This window comes from Hirsutella rhossiliensis (genome assembly GCF_020360975.1).
Source record: "Hirsutella rhossiliensis strain HR02 chromosome Unknown scaffold00009, whole genome shotgun sequence".
NCBI classification, from domain to species: Eukaryota; Fungi; Ascomycota; class Sordariomycetes; order Hypocreales; family Ophiocordycipitaceae; genus Hirsutella; species Hirsutella rhossiliensis.
The window spans coordinates 3,165,492-3,178,432 of record NW_025408675.1 but is presented as its reverse complement, the minus strand read 5'-3'; the positions used below and the strand labels follow the sequence as shown (position 1 = coordinate 3,178,432).

Here is a 12,941-nt window from a genome sequence, read left to right as displayed (position 1 = left end):
AGCCGAGCGAATTATTGCGCAAGCCACAGATGCAGACAAGCGAAGGAGACGTTGAGTACTGAAGCCCGTGTCATGTCAAAGAAGACAACCTTGTCCTGCTCGGATCGGATTGGAGCCCCCTTGCGGTGGCTAAAATCGCCAAAGTGGATATATTTTGGATCCCTTTGAGTGCGGAGGGACCGCACCTAAGTCACGAGCAGGGATGTTAGCCAATAGAGACACCGCGCTATTAAGGATACTTTAGTTTGCTAGCAAATTAGGCTATAATAGAAGTCCCAACAATCCGGCCGGGTACAAATAGCTACATTACACTGGTCGCATCCCTTACGAGTCTTCACAGCCTGCTTCTTGTTGCCGCTGGCCGCGCCCAACGGCTTGCGTTGACTCCGTGATCTTGGCTGCCCAGCTTTGAAGCCCTGGCAGGCAACGCAAGGCGATCCTTTTGAACGAGAGACATGATTGTGTTGTGATATAGGCGTAAAGATGTCGCCAGCCCGAAATAGCTATCTTGACCTGTCTTTTCCGTAAGCCTCGCAGAGATCCTTTATTAAGCGTTGCCGCCACTCGCGCTATGAGGTTATTCGCGGCCAGCTTAGCTGGCCCTAAAGCTAAAGAAGGTAGCTGTTAACAAGGGCAGTCTTAAGCAGGAAGGTCCACGCAATTGCCCGCCAATTTCCCCTACAAACACGGTGGTCTAGTCCCTCCCCTGCTCTTAGTTGGTCACCAATATCAACGCCGCCTATTTGATCATTATAGTCTGCAGAGATAGACGGCATAGGAAGACGTAAGATAGGCTCGGCACCGAATTTTTGCTATATTGGGCGTGCTCGAGGCTGTGTTGTTGTCGGCCGACGCCGAATTCGCTCTTCGAATTCCTTGCCGGAATAGACTATTAAGAGGAAAAGCACAAGGGCATTATCTTTCTAAGCGAATTAGTTGACCTAGAAGAAGAAGACAAATTAGTAGGGGAATTAATTACTAGGGAGCCTGTCTTCTAATGCTCTTACCTAACCGTCAGGGGTAGGCGCAGTCTTTAGCGTGCCCCAAGGCCAACAGTCACCCTTTATGTCAGCTTTCTTTGCCTCTACGAAGGGCTGATAGAAGCCACAGTTCACTCGGGCTGTGCCTGTGGCCCCAATCCCTAGCTGACGAAGAGCGTTGAGAAGGTTCGGCGAGGAAAAGAGGTTATCGAAGAAGACGTGGTATGTCTGTTCTGGTAGCTGCTTGACTAGGGCAATAACGACGCTCTGAGTCGGGTTAAGAGAAATGCTGCCCTCTGCCGTGCCTGTGGCCCTCTTCCTTTTCTTCCCAGCAGCCGGGCCAAGGGCGTTAGAAGGTTGGTGCCAAAGCCACCGAATAAAATAGCCCGCTTAGGCCACAACCCACACTTTGAAGCCTGTGGGTGTGGGCTTGGTCTTGATTGTGACTGTCTGCTTTGACCTACCCGTATAGCTGACGATACACTTATCTATAGCCAAATAAGTGCCTAGCTAACAGAGGGCAAGAGACACCTATTGTATGTGTTCGGCCCACTCATTGACCTATGTAAAGGGCGTAGGGAGCCCACACGAAATGCTATTCGGGTCACTAATCCGTATATGCCGCTGGAGAAGAAAAAAGCGGTTAAATGACATATACTGAAGAATTGGGTGTATAGGGACTATCGAGTCCGCTGTGGAAGTCTTCTAATGGTCTCGGACTCTTGTTTCCTTGTATAAGCCCATATAAATCAGAGTAGCAACCTAGAGAAAGACCTCTCTAAGAGATGTCTCTGTCTAGCTATTCTCTCGCGAATGCTGCTGCTTTAGACCCTCTAGGCCCGGCCTTGGACCGTTATTTGTGTACCCGACCCAGCTCTCGACTAGGGATTCGGCTAGGAATCGCTGGAAATGTAATAACGGCGTTGGTGGCAGCTGTCGGGGCTGTGGCTCGCGCTCGGGAACGTGAAAAGGGGTAAATTCGGGGCCCCGTTTAGGCTCGGGGTCGAATATAGGGCGGACTGTGCTGTCGATAGGCTGCTCGCGCTGACAGTGGTCAAGCCGCATATAAAGGGTATGTTCGAAGCTATTTATAGCTAGAATAGCTACCTGCGAAGCTTGTGGATCTTATTGCGAAGCCATAGAGCTTAATTTGAATGTAGTTGCTAGAAAAATTGACTGTTGTAGGTTTTGCTGATGCTGCAAGCCCCTGAAGTTGTATCTGACATGTAGCTACGTATTGTGGGGCCCGTGACCCTCCTGCGGTCCCTCCGCACTCAAAGGGATGCTCCAGTACGAATGCTAAGTATGTATGTATAGTATAGCTCTGTCCCCGGCCTGTTATGTACGAACCATTCCCCTGTGCGCCCCCTTCTATCTCCGGCTATATCTAGCCATGCAGAGCGCAAGCAACTCGTCCACGAAATGTGACTCGCCATAGTCCCTCGCAGTCGCACCGCTCGGCTTTCCCATCGCAGTCGCCGTATACAATTCCTCCTGTGAGCCCATGAAATCCTTCGCGAATATTCGCTCGTCAGTGGCGTTGTTCTTGGTGCCCTTCACAGATATATTAGTAACTCTCCAATCAAGCGACATTGACCAAGAACCGACAACGGACCTGTTGGTAATTCACCTGAATTTCTTGCGACACCAAGATGCTGCCGTATGGGTGCATGCCTGGCGAACTTTGGCCGGTGAGAGCCTTGGCCTTTTCAAACGGGCTTGTTGTCGACGTCGGGAGTCGCCATTCATCATTGCCAGGACTCCTCTTGTTAGCCGCCACCGAATTTTCCCTCAGGCCTTTTGTCAAGGCATGATGAGGAAGCTCGTAGTCTAGGGTTTCCTTGAACGGTCGCCCCGGCTTGGCAAGCATCTTCAGACTCATGTTCCGGGGATTCCCAGATATGGAGTCGTCAGAGCGCCTACCAGGTGGCGGTCGCAGAATCGGCTGCTCCGTATAAGCAGAGTTGGAGCCGTCGGCTTGGCTCAAGTGCTGCCGCATCTTGAAGAACTGAAGAGGAACTGCCTCCAGGTTTCTGAAGGCGATGTTGAAGTGGATGGGAAGGACAAGTTGAAATGCGACCAATGAACATGACAACTCTGACTCGATAGGGTCGCACGGGGCTCGAACTACCCGAGAGACGAGTTTTGCCTCGTCGAGGATAGCGTTATCGATCCACAGCCGCAGCGAGGCAATCGAGTTGCGAAGCTGTATCGCAAAGTCGCGCCCTCTGCCTGGCCCGAACGCCCCGTCTTCCAGCTTCTGGATGACGGCAGAGGCGGTGAATCCTTGAAGGGTTTTGAGAAGGTCCGTCTGCCAGGGCTCCAGACCTTCCAGTGGCAGAGGCATAGTCGGGAGCAAATGTTTGGCGTTCTTCTGGACTAACACGTCGAATCCGCCATAATCCAGTCTAGCGCGGATCGCAAAGAGTCCCAGGTGAACTCCGGGGCTCAGGCCCGTCGTGGTCTCCGACTTGTTCGACATGTTGCGTAGTCTAGCCGCAAAGTCTCGCGCCTTGATCTGCATGCCGCTGTGAATAGTGTCGAGAACGTGGTGCAGCTCGGCAAACCGGTAGCCGGCTGCTTCGAGCTTCTCAATATCGCGTCGGCCATCGATGTGACGCACTAGGAACATGAGAGAACCCCGTCCCTGCTCGTCGAAGCTCGTCGTAAGACCCTTCTCCCCCAAGAAGTCTGTCTGCGACCTCATGCTGGTGGCCGAGGTCGGGGTGGGAGGTAAATCAGGGCTGCCTTCATAATCCGCCGGCGCATTGCTCGAGTCGTCCCCGGTTGCGAAAATCTCGTCCCAAAGGGTTCCCGAGGCCTCCAAGCTGTCCTTCATCTTTGCAGCCAGGGCCGTGGCTGCTACACAGAAAAGTTCGCAGAGGATTGTGTTGTAGTTTTCCACAGCCTCCCCGTCGTCGCCGAGCAGTTTGAGCTTCATCGTACGAGCGAACTTGGCGGACGAAAGACTGGCGACGTGATTCTCCATGCTGCAGATGACCTTGGTAATCTTGGACCAATTCTGAGATGCCCAAAACATCCAGTGGAACACCGGGTTCGACGTGTCGAAGACCTCGTTGTTTGACTGATACTCACGGTCAACTCTTCCATCTCCCCAATGGCATGGGTGCTCTGAGAGACTTACGGTTGGGATGTAGGTGTCCGTGACCACCTCACTTGGTAGTAAGCCCTCTTTGCTGACCATGATTCTTCCTCGCTGGTCAAAGACGGCCGCTGCGAGGACGACCTTTTGCGCCTTTCTGGCGTAGTCACTCCGGATCCAACTTGAATAGAGAGCGCTAACGATCATGAAGACGCATGCTGCAACCGACTGCGCTTGGGTTAGAGACCCGTACTTGAACGGTTGGACTGTAATTACGTACCAGGCAGATGACGGCGATGAGCGAGTCGTCGCGTGATAGCCCATCCCCCGGTTTGTACAAGTGAAGCAGCTTATACCTTGTGCCAGCGGCGGCACACCAATGCACTCCCGAAACAGCCGCGGCCAAGACCATGGCAGACCCGATCCTTCGCCACCATACATTGGTCCAGGCGGCTTCAAAGACGAAGAAGCAGGCGAGAACCGCAATGTTGGCGACGACTGCGATCAAGGCCGCACCCACAATGTAAGCAGGACGATAGACGGCCCTGTAGTTGCGAATGGATGCATTTGCGAGGTAGTGCATGCCGACGAGGGTGCACCCGGAGACGGCGCCTGCCAAGATGATGCGCACCCAGCAGACTCTGCCGTGGCTGCTGATGATGATAAAGGCCAAGAACAGGGCGATAATGGGGACGAACAGGGATAGAACCGTGAGCCCGGTGGTGTAGGCAATCTGGAGTTCCTTCTCTCCGTTGAGGATGTAGATGGCTCGGTTGCCGATGTAATGCTGTCCCGTCCCATTAGCGAAGCTCTTGACAACCGCTGGCGGCTGGACGAGTGGGCTGAGCGCACCATGGACCAGATTGCAATTCCTCCCATGGATATCGCGGCACCAGTCAGAAGCAGTCTGTACACACCCGTCAGTTCCTTGCCTCTGTTCACGACTGTAGAGAGGACATACAAATTGTGGAAACCCTTGTTCGAGGTCTGGCGCCGGACGAGCTCGAGAGTGGCGCCCGCGCCGATGAGGCTGACGGCATAACTGAGGCACACATAGCCTGCTTGGAAAGAGTACGGAATGAACTGATGCGAGTACTGGGCGAGCAATTCCTCGTTTGTCGCCATGATGCGCAGATGGGGTACAAGGAAAGATTGTGGTAAGGGGATCTATACGTCCAGCAAGGGGTGAGCGACAAGGGCGCATCTCGTCTATATACCGACACGCACAATTGGATGAAGATCTGGGTGGTGGCGCCTCGCAAGGACGTCAGACAGCCCAAGCGCAGCCGAGGTCGGGTCGCGCACGGATGTGCCGAAGGTCGCCCATGTGGCGGGAGAGACAACACTGGGCCTGTAGGTCTTGTTGTCACGGCAGAGCCGACACCCTAGGGCGCAAAGGCGTGGAGATCTTGACGGTTTCTCTGAATCTGAAAGACTGGAACTGTCAGGCCACGTTCGTACGGCAAACTCCTTCACCAAGTAGATCACATTTGGCAAGCTGGCATTGGAAGATCCGGAACCGCGTGCACAGGCTGTCTTGGTGTCACGCTATCCGGCGATAAGGTTTGCGAAGTCGAACGCCACGAACACTTGATCGGCAACTGCTCGTCCAATAGCATCGACTTCTCCATACTCTTCCGAGGCAGTCAAAGAGAACCCTTCTGTCTTTACTCGCCGTTGTCCGGCCAAACTTGGCCCGCGTTTCTTCGATTTTGCAGATACCATCTCTTTGTCACTCTGGTCCGTTACTGCTTCGCGGAGTTGGAACCTTGACAAATAAAAATGAGAAATAAGAGCACCGCAGCTTTTGAGTAACACACGCACCAGGATGTTGCGAGAGGTATCCATATCAAAATGCCTCGGAGCGGAACCACCAGTATTGATAGTATTCACTATTTGCAAAGCATCTCCTGCGTCCAAGGCCCTCTCACTTACCGAGACAGTACTTGCTGTCTCACAGACCTTTGCCGAGACGCCAAGCACCGCGTACGATGGGGTTAAGCCTGGCATGAGAAGCCCAGGGCCGCGGTATTCGATGCTCGTCGAGGTCGCGGCGTAGATGTCAATCATTTCCTACTTGGCTCCTCTTGATCAAATCCGAGCAAGCGCATAAAAGCGTTTGAGGTGGCTAAACTTTATCAATGAAGAACCGGCGTCTAGGCAACCAAGGCTCGGGCACACCGAGAACCGGGAACATCGCGGTGCCGAGTCTAAAATATCGGGCTGGTGGGGGAGCATGGAGTCGATTAATTTCACACGGATTTCTCTCTGTCAGTAAATCGAACTAGCTACCATCACACGTCACTACAGCCCGGAAAGACCCAACAGCCTCGGCAACGTTGTGAAACTGAGTTCGACAAGTGACAGGGAGAAAAGTCCAATACGAGTTAGTTGCAAGAGATTCTCCGGTCGCCTTCCCGAGGCCTGAGTTAGTACACCATCTACTCTGTACGTATGCAATGGCACGCTTCTGCGCCCTTCGAGGTTCTTAATCGTGCGCCATGTGCGTCTATTTATCACACGACAGCGCTGTTCTTAGAGGAAGCCATGAGCGGGACTGTCTTCCTCATGTCGATATTGGCAGCAGGATGAATGCCGACCTTTCGCCGCTGAAATTGACTTTAGTACGGCTCATCTCGCGGCTGTCGCTATATAAGAAACCAAAGTCATGAGGACGAGCCAAGAAGAACTAATAAGGAACAACCAAAGATCAAGGACTGAAGACCATTGTCGTTATCTGCCTGGATAACATCGAGGGAACGGCGAAGACGGCTCATTGGGCATTCTAGCAACGTGCCATCTTTATGCCCAGTGAGATGGCGAATGCTTCATCTACAAAAGCCAGCATCCAATCGGGTCTCTGTCGCCCGGTCCCATCCTCATCATGATCGTGGCCAGTTTTGCGTGGATTGCCGATTTACCCGAAAGACAGGCAACCTCTCCTGCTTTTGAGTGCGTTCAAGATATTTTCGAGATTTTTCTGAGGAGTCGGTAGCGGCTTGAGAGCTGAAGACGAAGATCCGTGTCCGCACTCAGGGGCACGTGGCAAATGAGTGTTATTTATTTCTGGACGAATGCACGCCCTCAAGGTTGAGGATCCGTAAGTTAAAAAGCGGAGGCCGGGAATTAAAACCAATCGAATTTTCATAATAAGCCTCTGGGCACTAGTGAGGTGCAGAAGCTGGATGTCAACAATATATTCCTGTTGTGAGGTTCCCCCTCTCTTAGCCAGCCCCACACAACACTTATTTAGGAGTCTACTAGTCGCGAGGAATCCTCTCCCTCCTAGTTAGCTCATTCATGCTTCTCTCCAGCCTCTGCAGCCTCTCTTCAATCACAGCCCTCATCGTGCCAAGAGCCCGATACATGATGCCCATGGCCAGGCCGACAACGGCTTGAATTCTGACGATCAGACACAGGGGAAGACGTCATCGGGGAGCAGCTGCAAAGGACAATTAAAGACGCTTGAGAAGTAGTTTTGTATGCAACATTAAAACACCCTGTAGGCTTTGCCCTGCTCCCCGCTAGTTTTTGATTGAAAAATGCCCCCAGCAAGCCAAAGTCATATTCAGCCTTCAAGATCCCAGCCTTCATGAAAGCGACTCAAACAAGAATTCGCTCTACAAGGTAATGAATAATTATAGAGCCGAAGCTCGACGCCCTGGGTTTGACCGCGTCGATGACGCCCATGATTGCAGTTATCTCATCGGGCAAGAGGATGCCACCCAGGAATGAGCCTCGCGGGGCACCTTCCATGTACTGGGAACTCTCACGAACGACAAATAAGAGCTATGGCCATATGGGGGGGGGGGTCCTAGTATTTCGAGGAAGGCGAAGTCAACCGCGGAGGGCAGATGAGTGTAGACCATAGTGTTGAAGTTGCCGAACCAGCGCGCCAAACTGGCCGCCAAAAGAATAGAGATGGTAGAAATAATAAACGTTGTAAAGATGAGAGAACCGAGATCTCCGGCTGGCAAAAAAAAATTTGCGTTGGAAGCAATTGGCTGTCCATAAAAGGGTTACTAGACTGGTGGCAGATGCATCCAACCCAAAAAGGAGCGCGAGCGTAACGGCCAGACAACGACTCCGAGCGAGCAGACGGAATTGTTGGCGTTTTCTTCATTAGATTAGGGTCCCGGCCGCTTCACAAGGGGATGGTTTCCCCAGAGCACGGCGCCGGCTGGGTCTCTCCGTGGAGCTCGCATCTCTGGCTAACGTCGTAAGAAGAAGTTGTACGACGCCTATTCCTCCACAGACGAATATCACGGCGCAGTACGCGTCAATGCGGCCCCATCGTCGCTTGATCGCAGAAGCGCTCTCAGTCCATCTGCAGCTGGTCATCCTAAAAGTAATTATAATTATGCCAGTCATGGAATAATGTGCAAATATACTAATCTGTACCCCCGACAACAAAAGGTGTACCAGGATTGGCTCCTTTGATTGCCCCGAACAGCTCAATCTCGTTCCAGACGGGCTGATGATGCCTATGGTTGCGGCTCTGAGCAAAACCTGGTAATATTTCGGTGGTTACAAACAAAACGCCGCTGATAGACATCAAAATGGGCTCTTAACTGAGCATTCTTCTGCGCCTGAAGCCACTGCTAATGATACCGGAGATAAGGCTGACTATGACATCGCTGACTAGAGTCAATGTCACGAATAGGCCGATACGGCTATCCGCAATGCCAGGCGCAGGTAGGTATGACACGAAGACAAGTGAGGATCCGCCATAGGCCAAACATACAAACGAAATGTTGGAGCAGGATAAGTTTTGTGTCGATAGGCGGTTCGTAGACCGAAAGCAGGCCGAGCTCCTCGAGGAGACAAGTCAAGGCATTTCTAGGCGAGGAGACCGTTTCTTTACAATTACATAGTACGAAGTAGCTTAGATTGACCATCTTTTCAGTCTTCTTCCTGACTGCTTCCTGGAATAATCACGATGGCGAGAACGAAAAGGTGCATGACAGAGACGGGAGACGCCAAAATGGCGATGGGAGATAGATGTCATGATGTCTTTTTCTGTCCTTTTCTCAGGGCCGTCACTCTAGCCTATTGGATGCCAAGGAACTGCGACTGCGTGAGATTGAGTTCGACCCTTACTACTTTGCTCTGCACGTAGCAGGTGCACTATTGGCACGTGCATCTCAGTACTTACCTAGAATTTCGCCGTAAGTCCTACCTAGGGGGCTGCGACAAGACCTTTTGCCGTGGTGAGCTAGCACTGTGAGGCTTTCGCGCGTCAATCGCCATCGACAATGCCGACACCGGCCACACCACGATGGCGAATCGCATCGTCACAGAGTATCTACTCTCCGTCGCGGCCCGGTAGAGGGATGCCGCGGAATCCCGAGCGTGGAAGCGTGTGCAGGCCGAGTTCACCCTGTCCTAGAACTTGCCCTCCGACATAAGCTCACCAGCCGGCTCCCCGCTTGTTGCTGACGTCCTAGCCATCTTTCAAGCCAGGCTACTGCTCCTAACCAGATCTATGATGATCGCTCCATAAAATTCGGCGGCTGATTGCTCGGCACGGGGCTTAACTCTGAAACATTCAATGTTCTCTCGGACCGAATGGCAGGTGGACTTCCTGCGGCGCCTAAGAGACGCCAGGCCATGGGTGTGCAAAGGCGAAAGCGGACGCAGTTTTCTCATTCATCTGCTTTCATGGGGCGTGTCTATGTTTGGTGCCTTTACTGACTGCGAGGTTGCTTTTCTCCGGGACTGGATTGACGACCTGACGACACCTGGCGTTGTAACCCATGGTTTTTACCGAGAAATTGGCCTTGGACGAGCTGCCACCTCGACATTCCGATCTGCGGGCCGACTACCCAGTATTTTCTCCCGAGATATTCATCCAAGTCGATGCCTCGCAGGGGCTCGAACTAGAATCGCTGGCGATCGACACCGCCAAACTGGAGATTTATAGGCTGCTCCCTCTCTGATTCACCCACCCTTGCTTCCCTTAAGCTTTATAAGTGTCCCTTGGAGGATCGCGAGCCCTGTCGGCTGCGCCATTATCTGGGTCTTGCGGCCAGAGAAACAGGGACTGTCGAAGGGCAGAAGGGTAAGCAAACCGAAATGGCTTCGGAAAGCGAAGTAGCATAAAGACCTGACGAGACTGGTTTGAGTCGGCCCACGCACTGTTCCAATAGAAGACTGTAAACACGAATGGAGAGGGTGGTATTATAGCTATAAACCTCCGCGTTTGGACTCAATGCAATAATAGAATCAGGCTATCGAATCGCCTTAAATACGGTAGACTCACCGCACCAAGTTCCGATCGAACATGCTTGCTACACTGGTTGAGATGCGTCGCCACTGCTCATGCCCACACCTTCCGGAACTTTTCGTCAAACTCTTCCTGCAGTTTACGGAATGCTGCCAATACCCGCACCAGGCTGTCTTCATCATCGCTTTGCCAAGCTGGCTCCGATGGTGGCTGTGGACTATCTGAAGAGTCATTCGTAGATTTGATTGGGTTGCCCGTCGGCAAGTGCAAGTCTCCCTCGCCTTTGGAGCTCCCCTCGTCGCCTCCCTCGTCGCTATTGTCATCTTCCCAGGAGTCCAACACAGGTTTCTTTTTGCTCGTCTTCTTCACCGTGACAGAGGGGGCCGGGTCCGGGACTGCGTTGCTCGCCGTATTGCCAGGCGTTGAGCTATGTAACTCGTCATGGTCCTCCTGGATGATGTCGTCGATGCCTTGCACATCCACCATCATGGCATCGTCGACAGCTGGATCGAGACTTAAAAGTTGGTGAGGCTTGTGACAACGGTTGCAAGAATAAGCGAAAAATCCTTAAGACGAAACCAAACATCGCCGCGCTTGATGCCGTTGTCTCGCACCAACGCTGTCAGATCGCCGTGCTTGAAGAAGTCATAGAGGTAGGCGTTCCATGGGACACCTGCGGTATCGTCGGGAAAAATGCGAATGTACGGTATTGCCGACTCCTCGAGAAACACGCCGCTGCGGACTGTTGTACAGAGCTCATGGATCGTGTTGAAGTCATCCGTAAAGCCCGAGAGCGCGGCGAACGACGATCGAATCTTCGTCGGTGGCAGGCTTTGTATTATCGAGGGCGCATCTTGCTCGTGTTGCTGCTGCTGGATCTCGTAACCGGTGAAAGGAGCTGCGTGTCCGGCGATCCACTGAGGTGCTGCTCGACAAAGGTGCTGACGTATGCTCGGAAAATTTCGAGGGTTTCTCGATTATGGTCACGGAGAAGCTCTTCCGCCTCGCCCGGCAACGATGGCAGCAGAACAACTGAAGGGGATTTGTGGACGATGCTGGCAATCCATTCATCGCTACTGTTGCGAACTGGTATCCGGCAGAATAAGTGTGCCAGAACAAGCACCAGTTTGAGGAGAACGCCCTCAGGATTGCTATAAATAGCTCTGCAGATCTGATGGAAATAACCCTCCTTCAACAGGGAGTGGAACGCAAAGACGGCATTTTCAGTGAAGTAGAGGTGGCCAACCAGGCCAGAAAAGTTGAGAGGGGTGCCGTCGCGAGACAGGAGGTGCTGTCGTCGGAGATACTCAATTGAAAATCGCAGGTGGTGCTGAATTGCCATCTGGTCCGACGGCCCACCTAGGTATAAGCGTGTCTGCGAGAGGAGAGAGCGCATCGCTCTCGCGGCATACTCAGAGTTCCCTGTATGGTGTAGTAGCCCCAGGAGTCGCAGAACTAAGGTTGTTGACATGGGAAAATGGCCGCGAAGGTCCGGCAGTCTCGACGACATGATTTCGAATGCTCGCTTAGGTGGCATCCCAGTAAAAACGACGTTTCCGAGAAGGTCAAAGCCACGGCGACCAGCTCGCCCGGCTCCTTGGAGATAGTTGAGCGCGGTCAGAAAGATCGAGTCGCCGAAGAAGACAACCGTCTTACACGGCATGTTGAGCCCCAAGGCTAATGTTCCGGTTGCAATGACGACTGTTAAGAATCCTTTGCGGAAGAGCATTTCAACCCTGCAAAGCCTGGTCAGTTTATACTTTCAATGGAGGGCCGGCCGGTTGGAGGCTCGCAATGACGATACTGATGACTTACGTTTGCCGATATCCTCGGTTCATGCCCGCATGGTGCACGGCGATGCCGCGTCGAAGAGCGCTGATGATTCCGGGGTCCAAGTTTGCGTCTCTGAGGCGTCCGACCAAGGTCGCAAGCTCAGAGTCAAGCAGACTCGTCCGATTCGCAAATGAGAATAAGTCAAGTGGTGCTTCCGGATCAAAGCTCTCCCACCTGCTGGCTTCTGTGCTCGACTCACGAATCAAATCGATTTTAGAAAGCTCAGGTTCGTCTCGAGAACGGCCCTTGGCAGCACTGTTCGTCTTGTCCTTACCCCGATTCGCCTGCGAGTTTGCCTTCTTCCATTTCTCATATTCGGCAAGCTTTCTCTTCCATTCTGGACTTGAATCCTTCCAGGTACTCTCGGCATGCATGAGCTGATCTTGAAGAGTGTGAAGTGTTCTCTCGCAGTGATCTCGATCGTAATTGAAGAGAATTGCCGGAAGCGCACCACGGCGGTGAAGGTCGGTCAAAAGCGGCAGCGCTGTCGAGTCAAGAATGTTCTTCTTGACCTCGAAGTTGACGCCAAAACTGCTTGAGTCGACTGACGCCCCATCTGGAGAAGGTGAGTCCGGCTCCAAGAAGGCCGACCCAAGTTCGCTTCGCACAGCAGAGAACGGTGATCGGGGATCTTGCATCCATGCCTCCAGGATCCTTTTCAGACCCTCTTCCCATCTGACAACATCTGGCTTTTTCGCAATGGCTGGAAAGACACGTAAGGGAGATAGGGCCTCGTCCATTGGATAGCTTGTCGTCTGGTGCTTTGACATGCATCGCCACAAAGCAAGACAGTCCCTCG

General features: G+C 52.7%; 2 protein-coding genes across 2 annotated transcripts; both read right to left on the bottom strand.

Annotated features, from left to right (window-relative positions):
- Nucleotides 1-2,562: 2,562 nt before the first annotated feature.
- On the bottom strand, nt 2,563-5,208 carry HRG_08291 (uncharacterized protein; the record flags this gene model as incomplete). The annotated part of the gene is made up of 5 exons (XM_044866762.1): nt 2,563-4,065; nt 4,126-4,311; nt 4,364-4,870; nt 4,936-4,990; nt 5,045-5,208. 5 exons carry the CDS (start codon nt 5,206-5,208, stop codon nt 2,563-2,565), a joined length of 2,415 nt encoding a protein of 804 aa, XP_044718651.1.
- A 5,939-nt stretch (nt 5,209-11,147) lies between these two features.
- On the bottom strand, nt 11,148-12,882 carry HRG_08290 (putative helicase; the record flags this gene model as incomplete). The annotated part of the gene is made up of 3 exons (XM_044866761.1): nt 11,148-11,684; nt 11,832-12,045; nt 12,125-12,882. 3 exons carry the CDS (start codon nt 12,880-12,882, stop codon nt 11,148-11,150), a joined length of 1,509 nt encoding a protein of 502 aa, XP_044718650.1.
- Nucleotides 12,883-12,941: the final 59 nt, after the last annotated feature.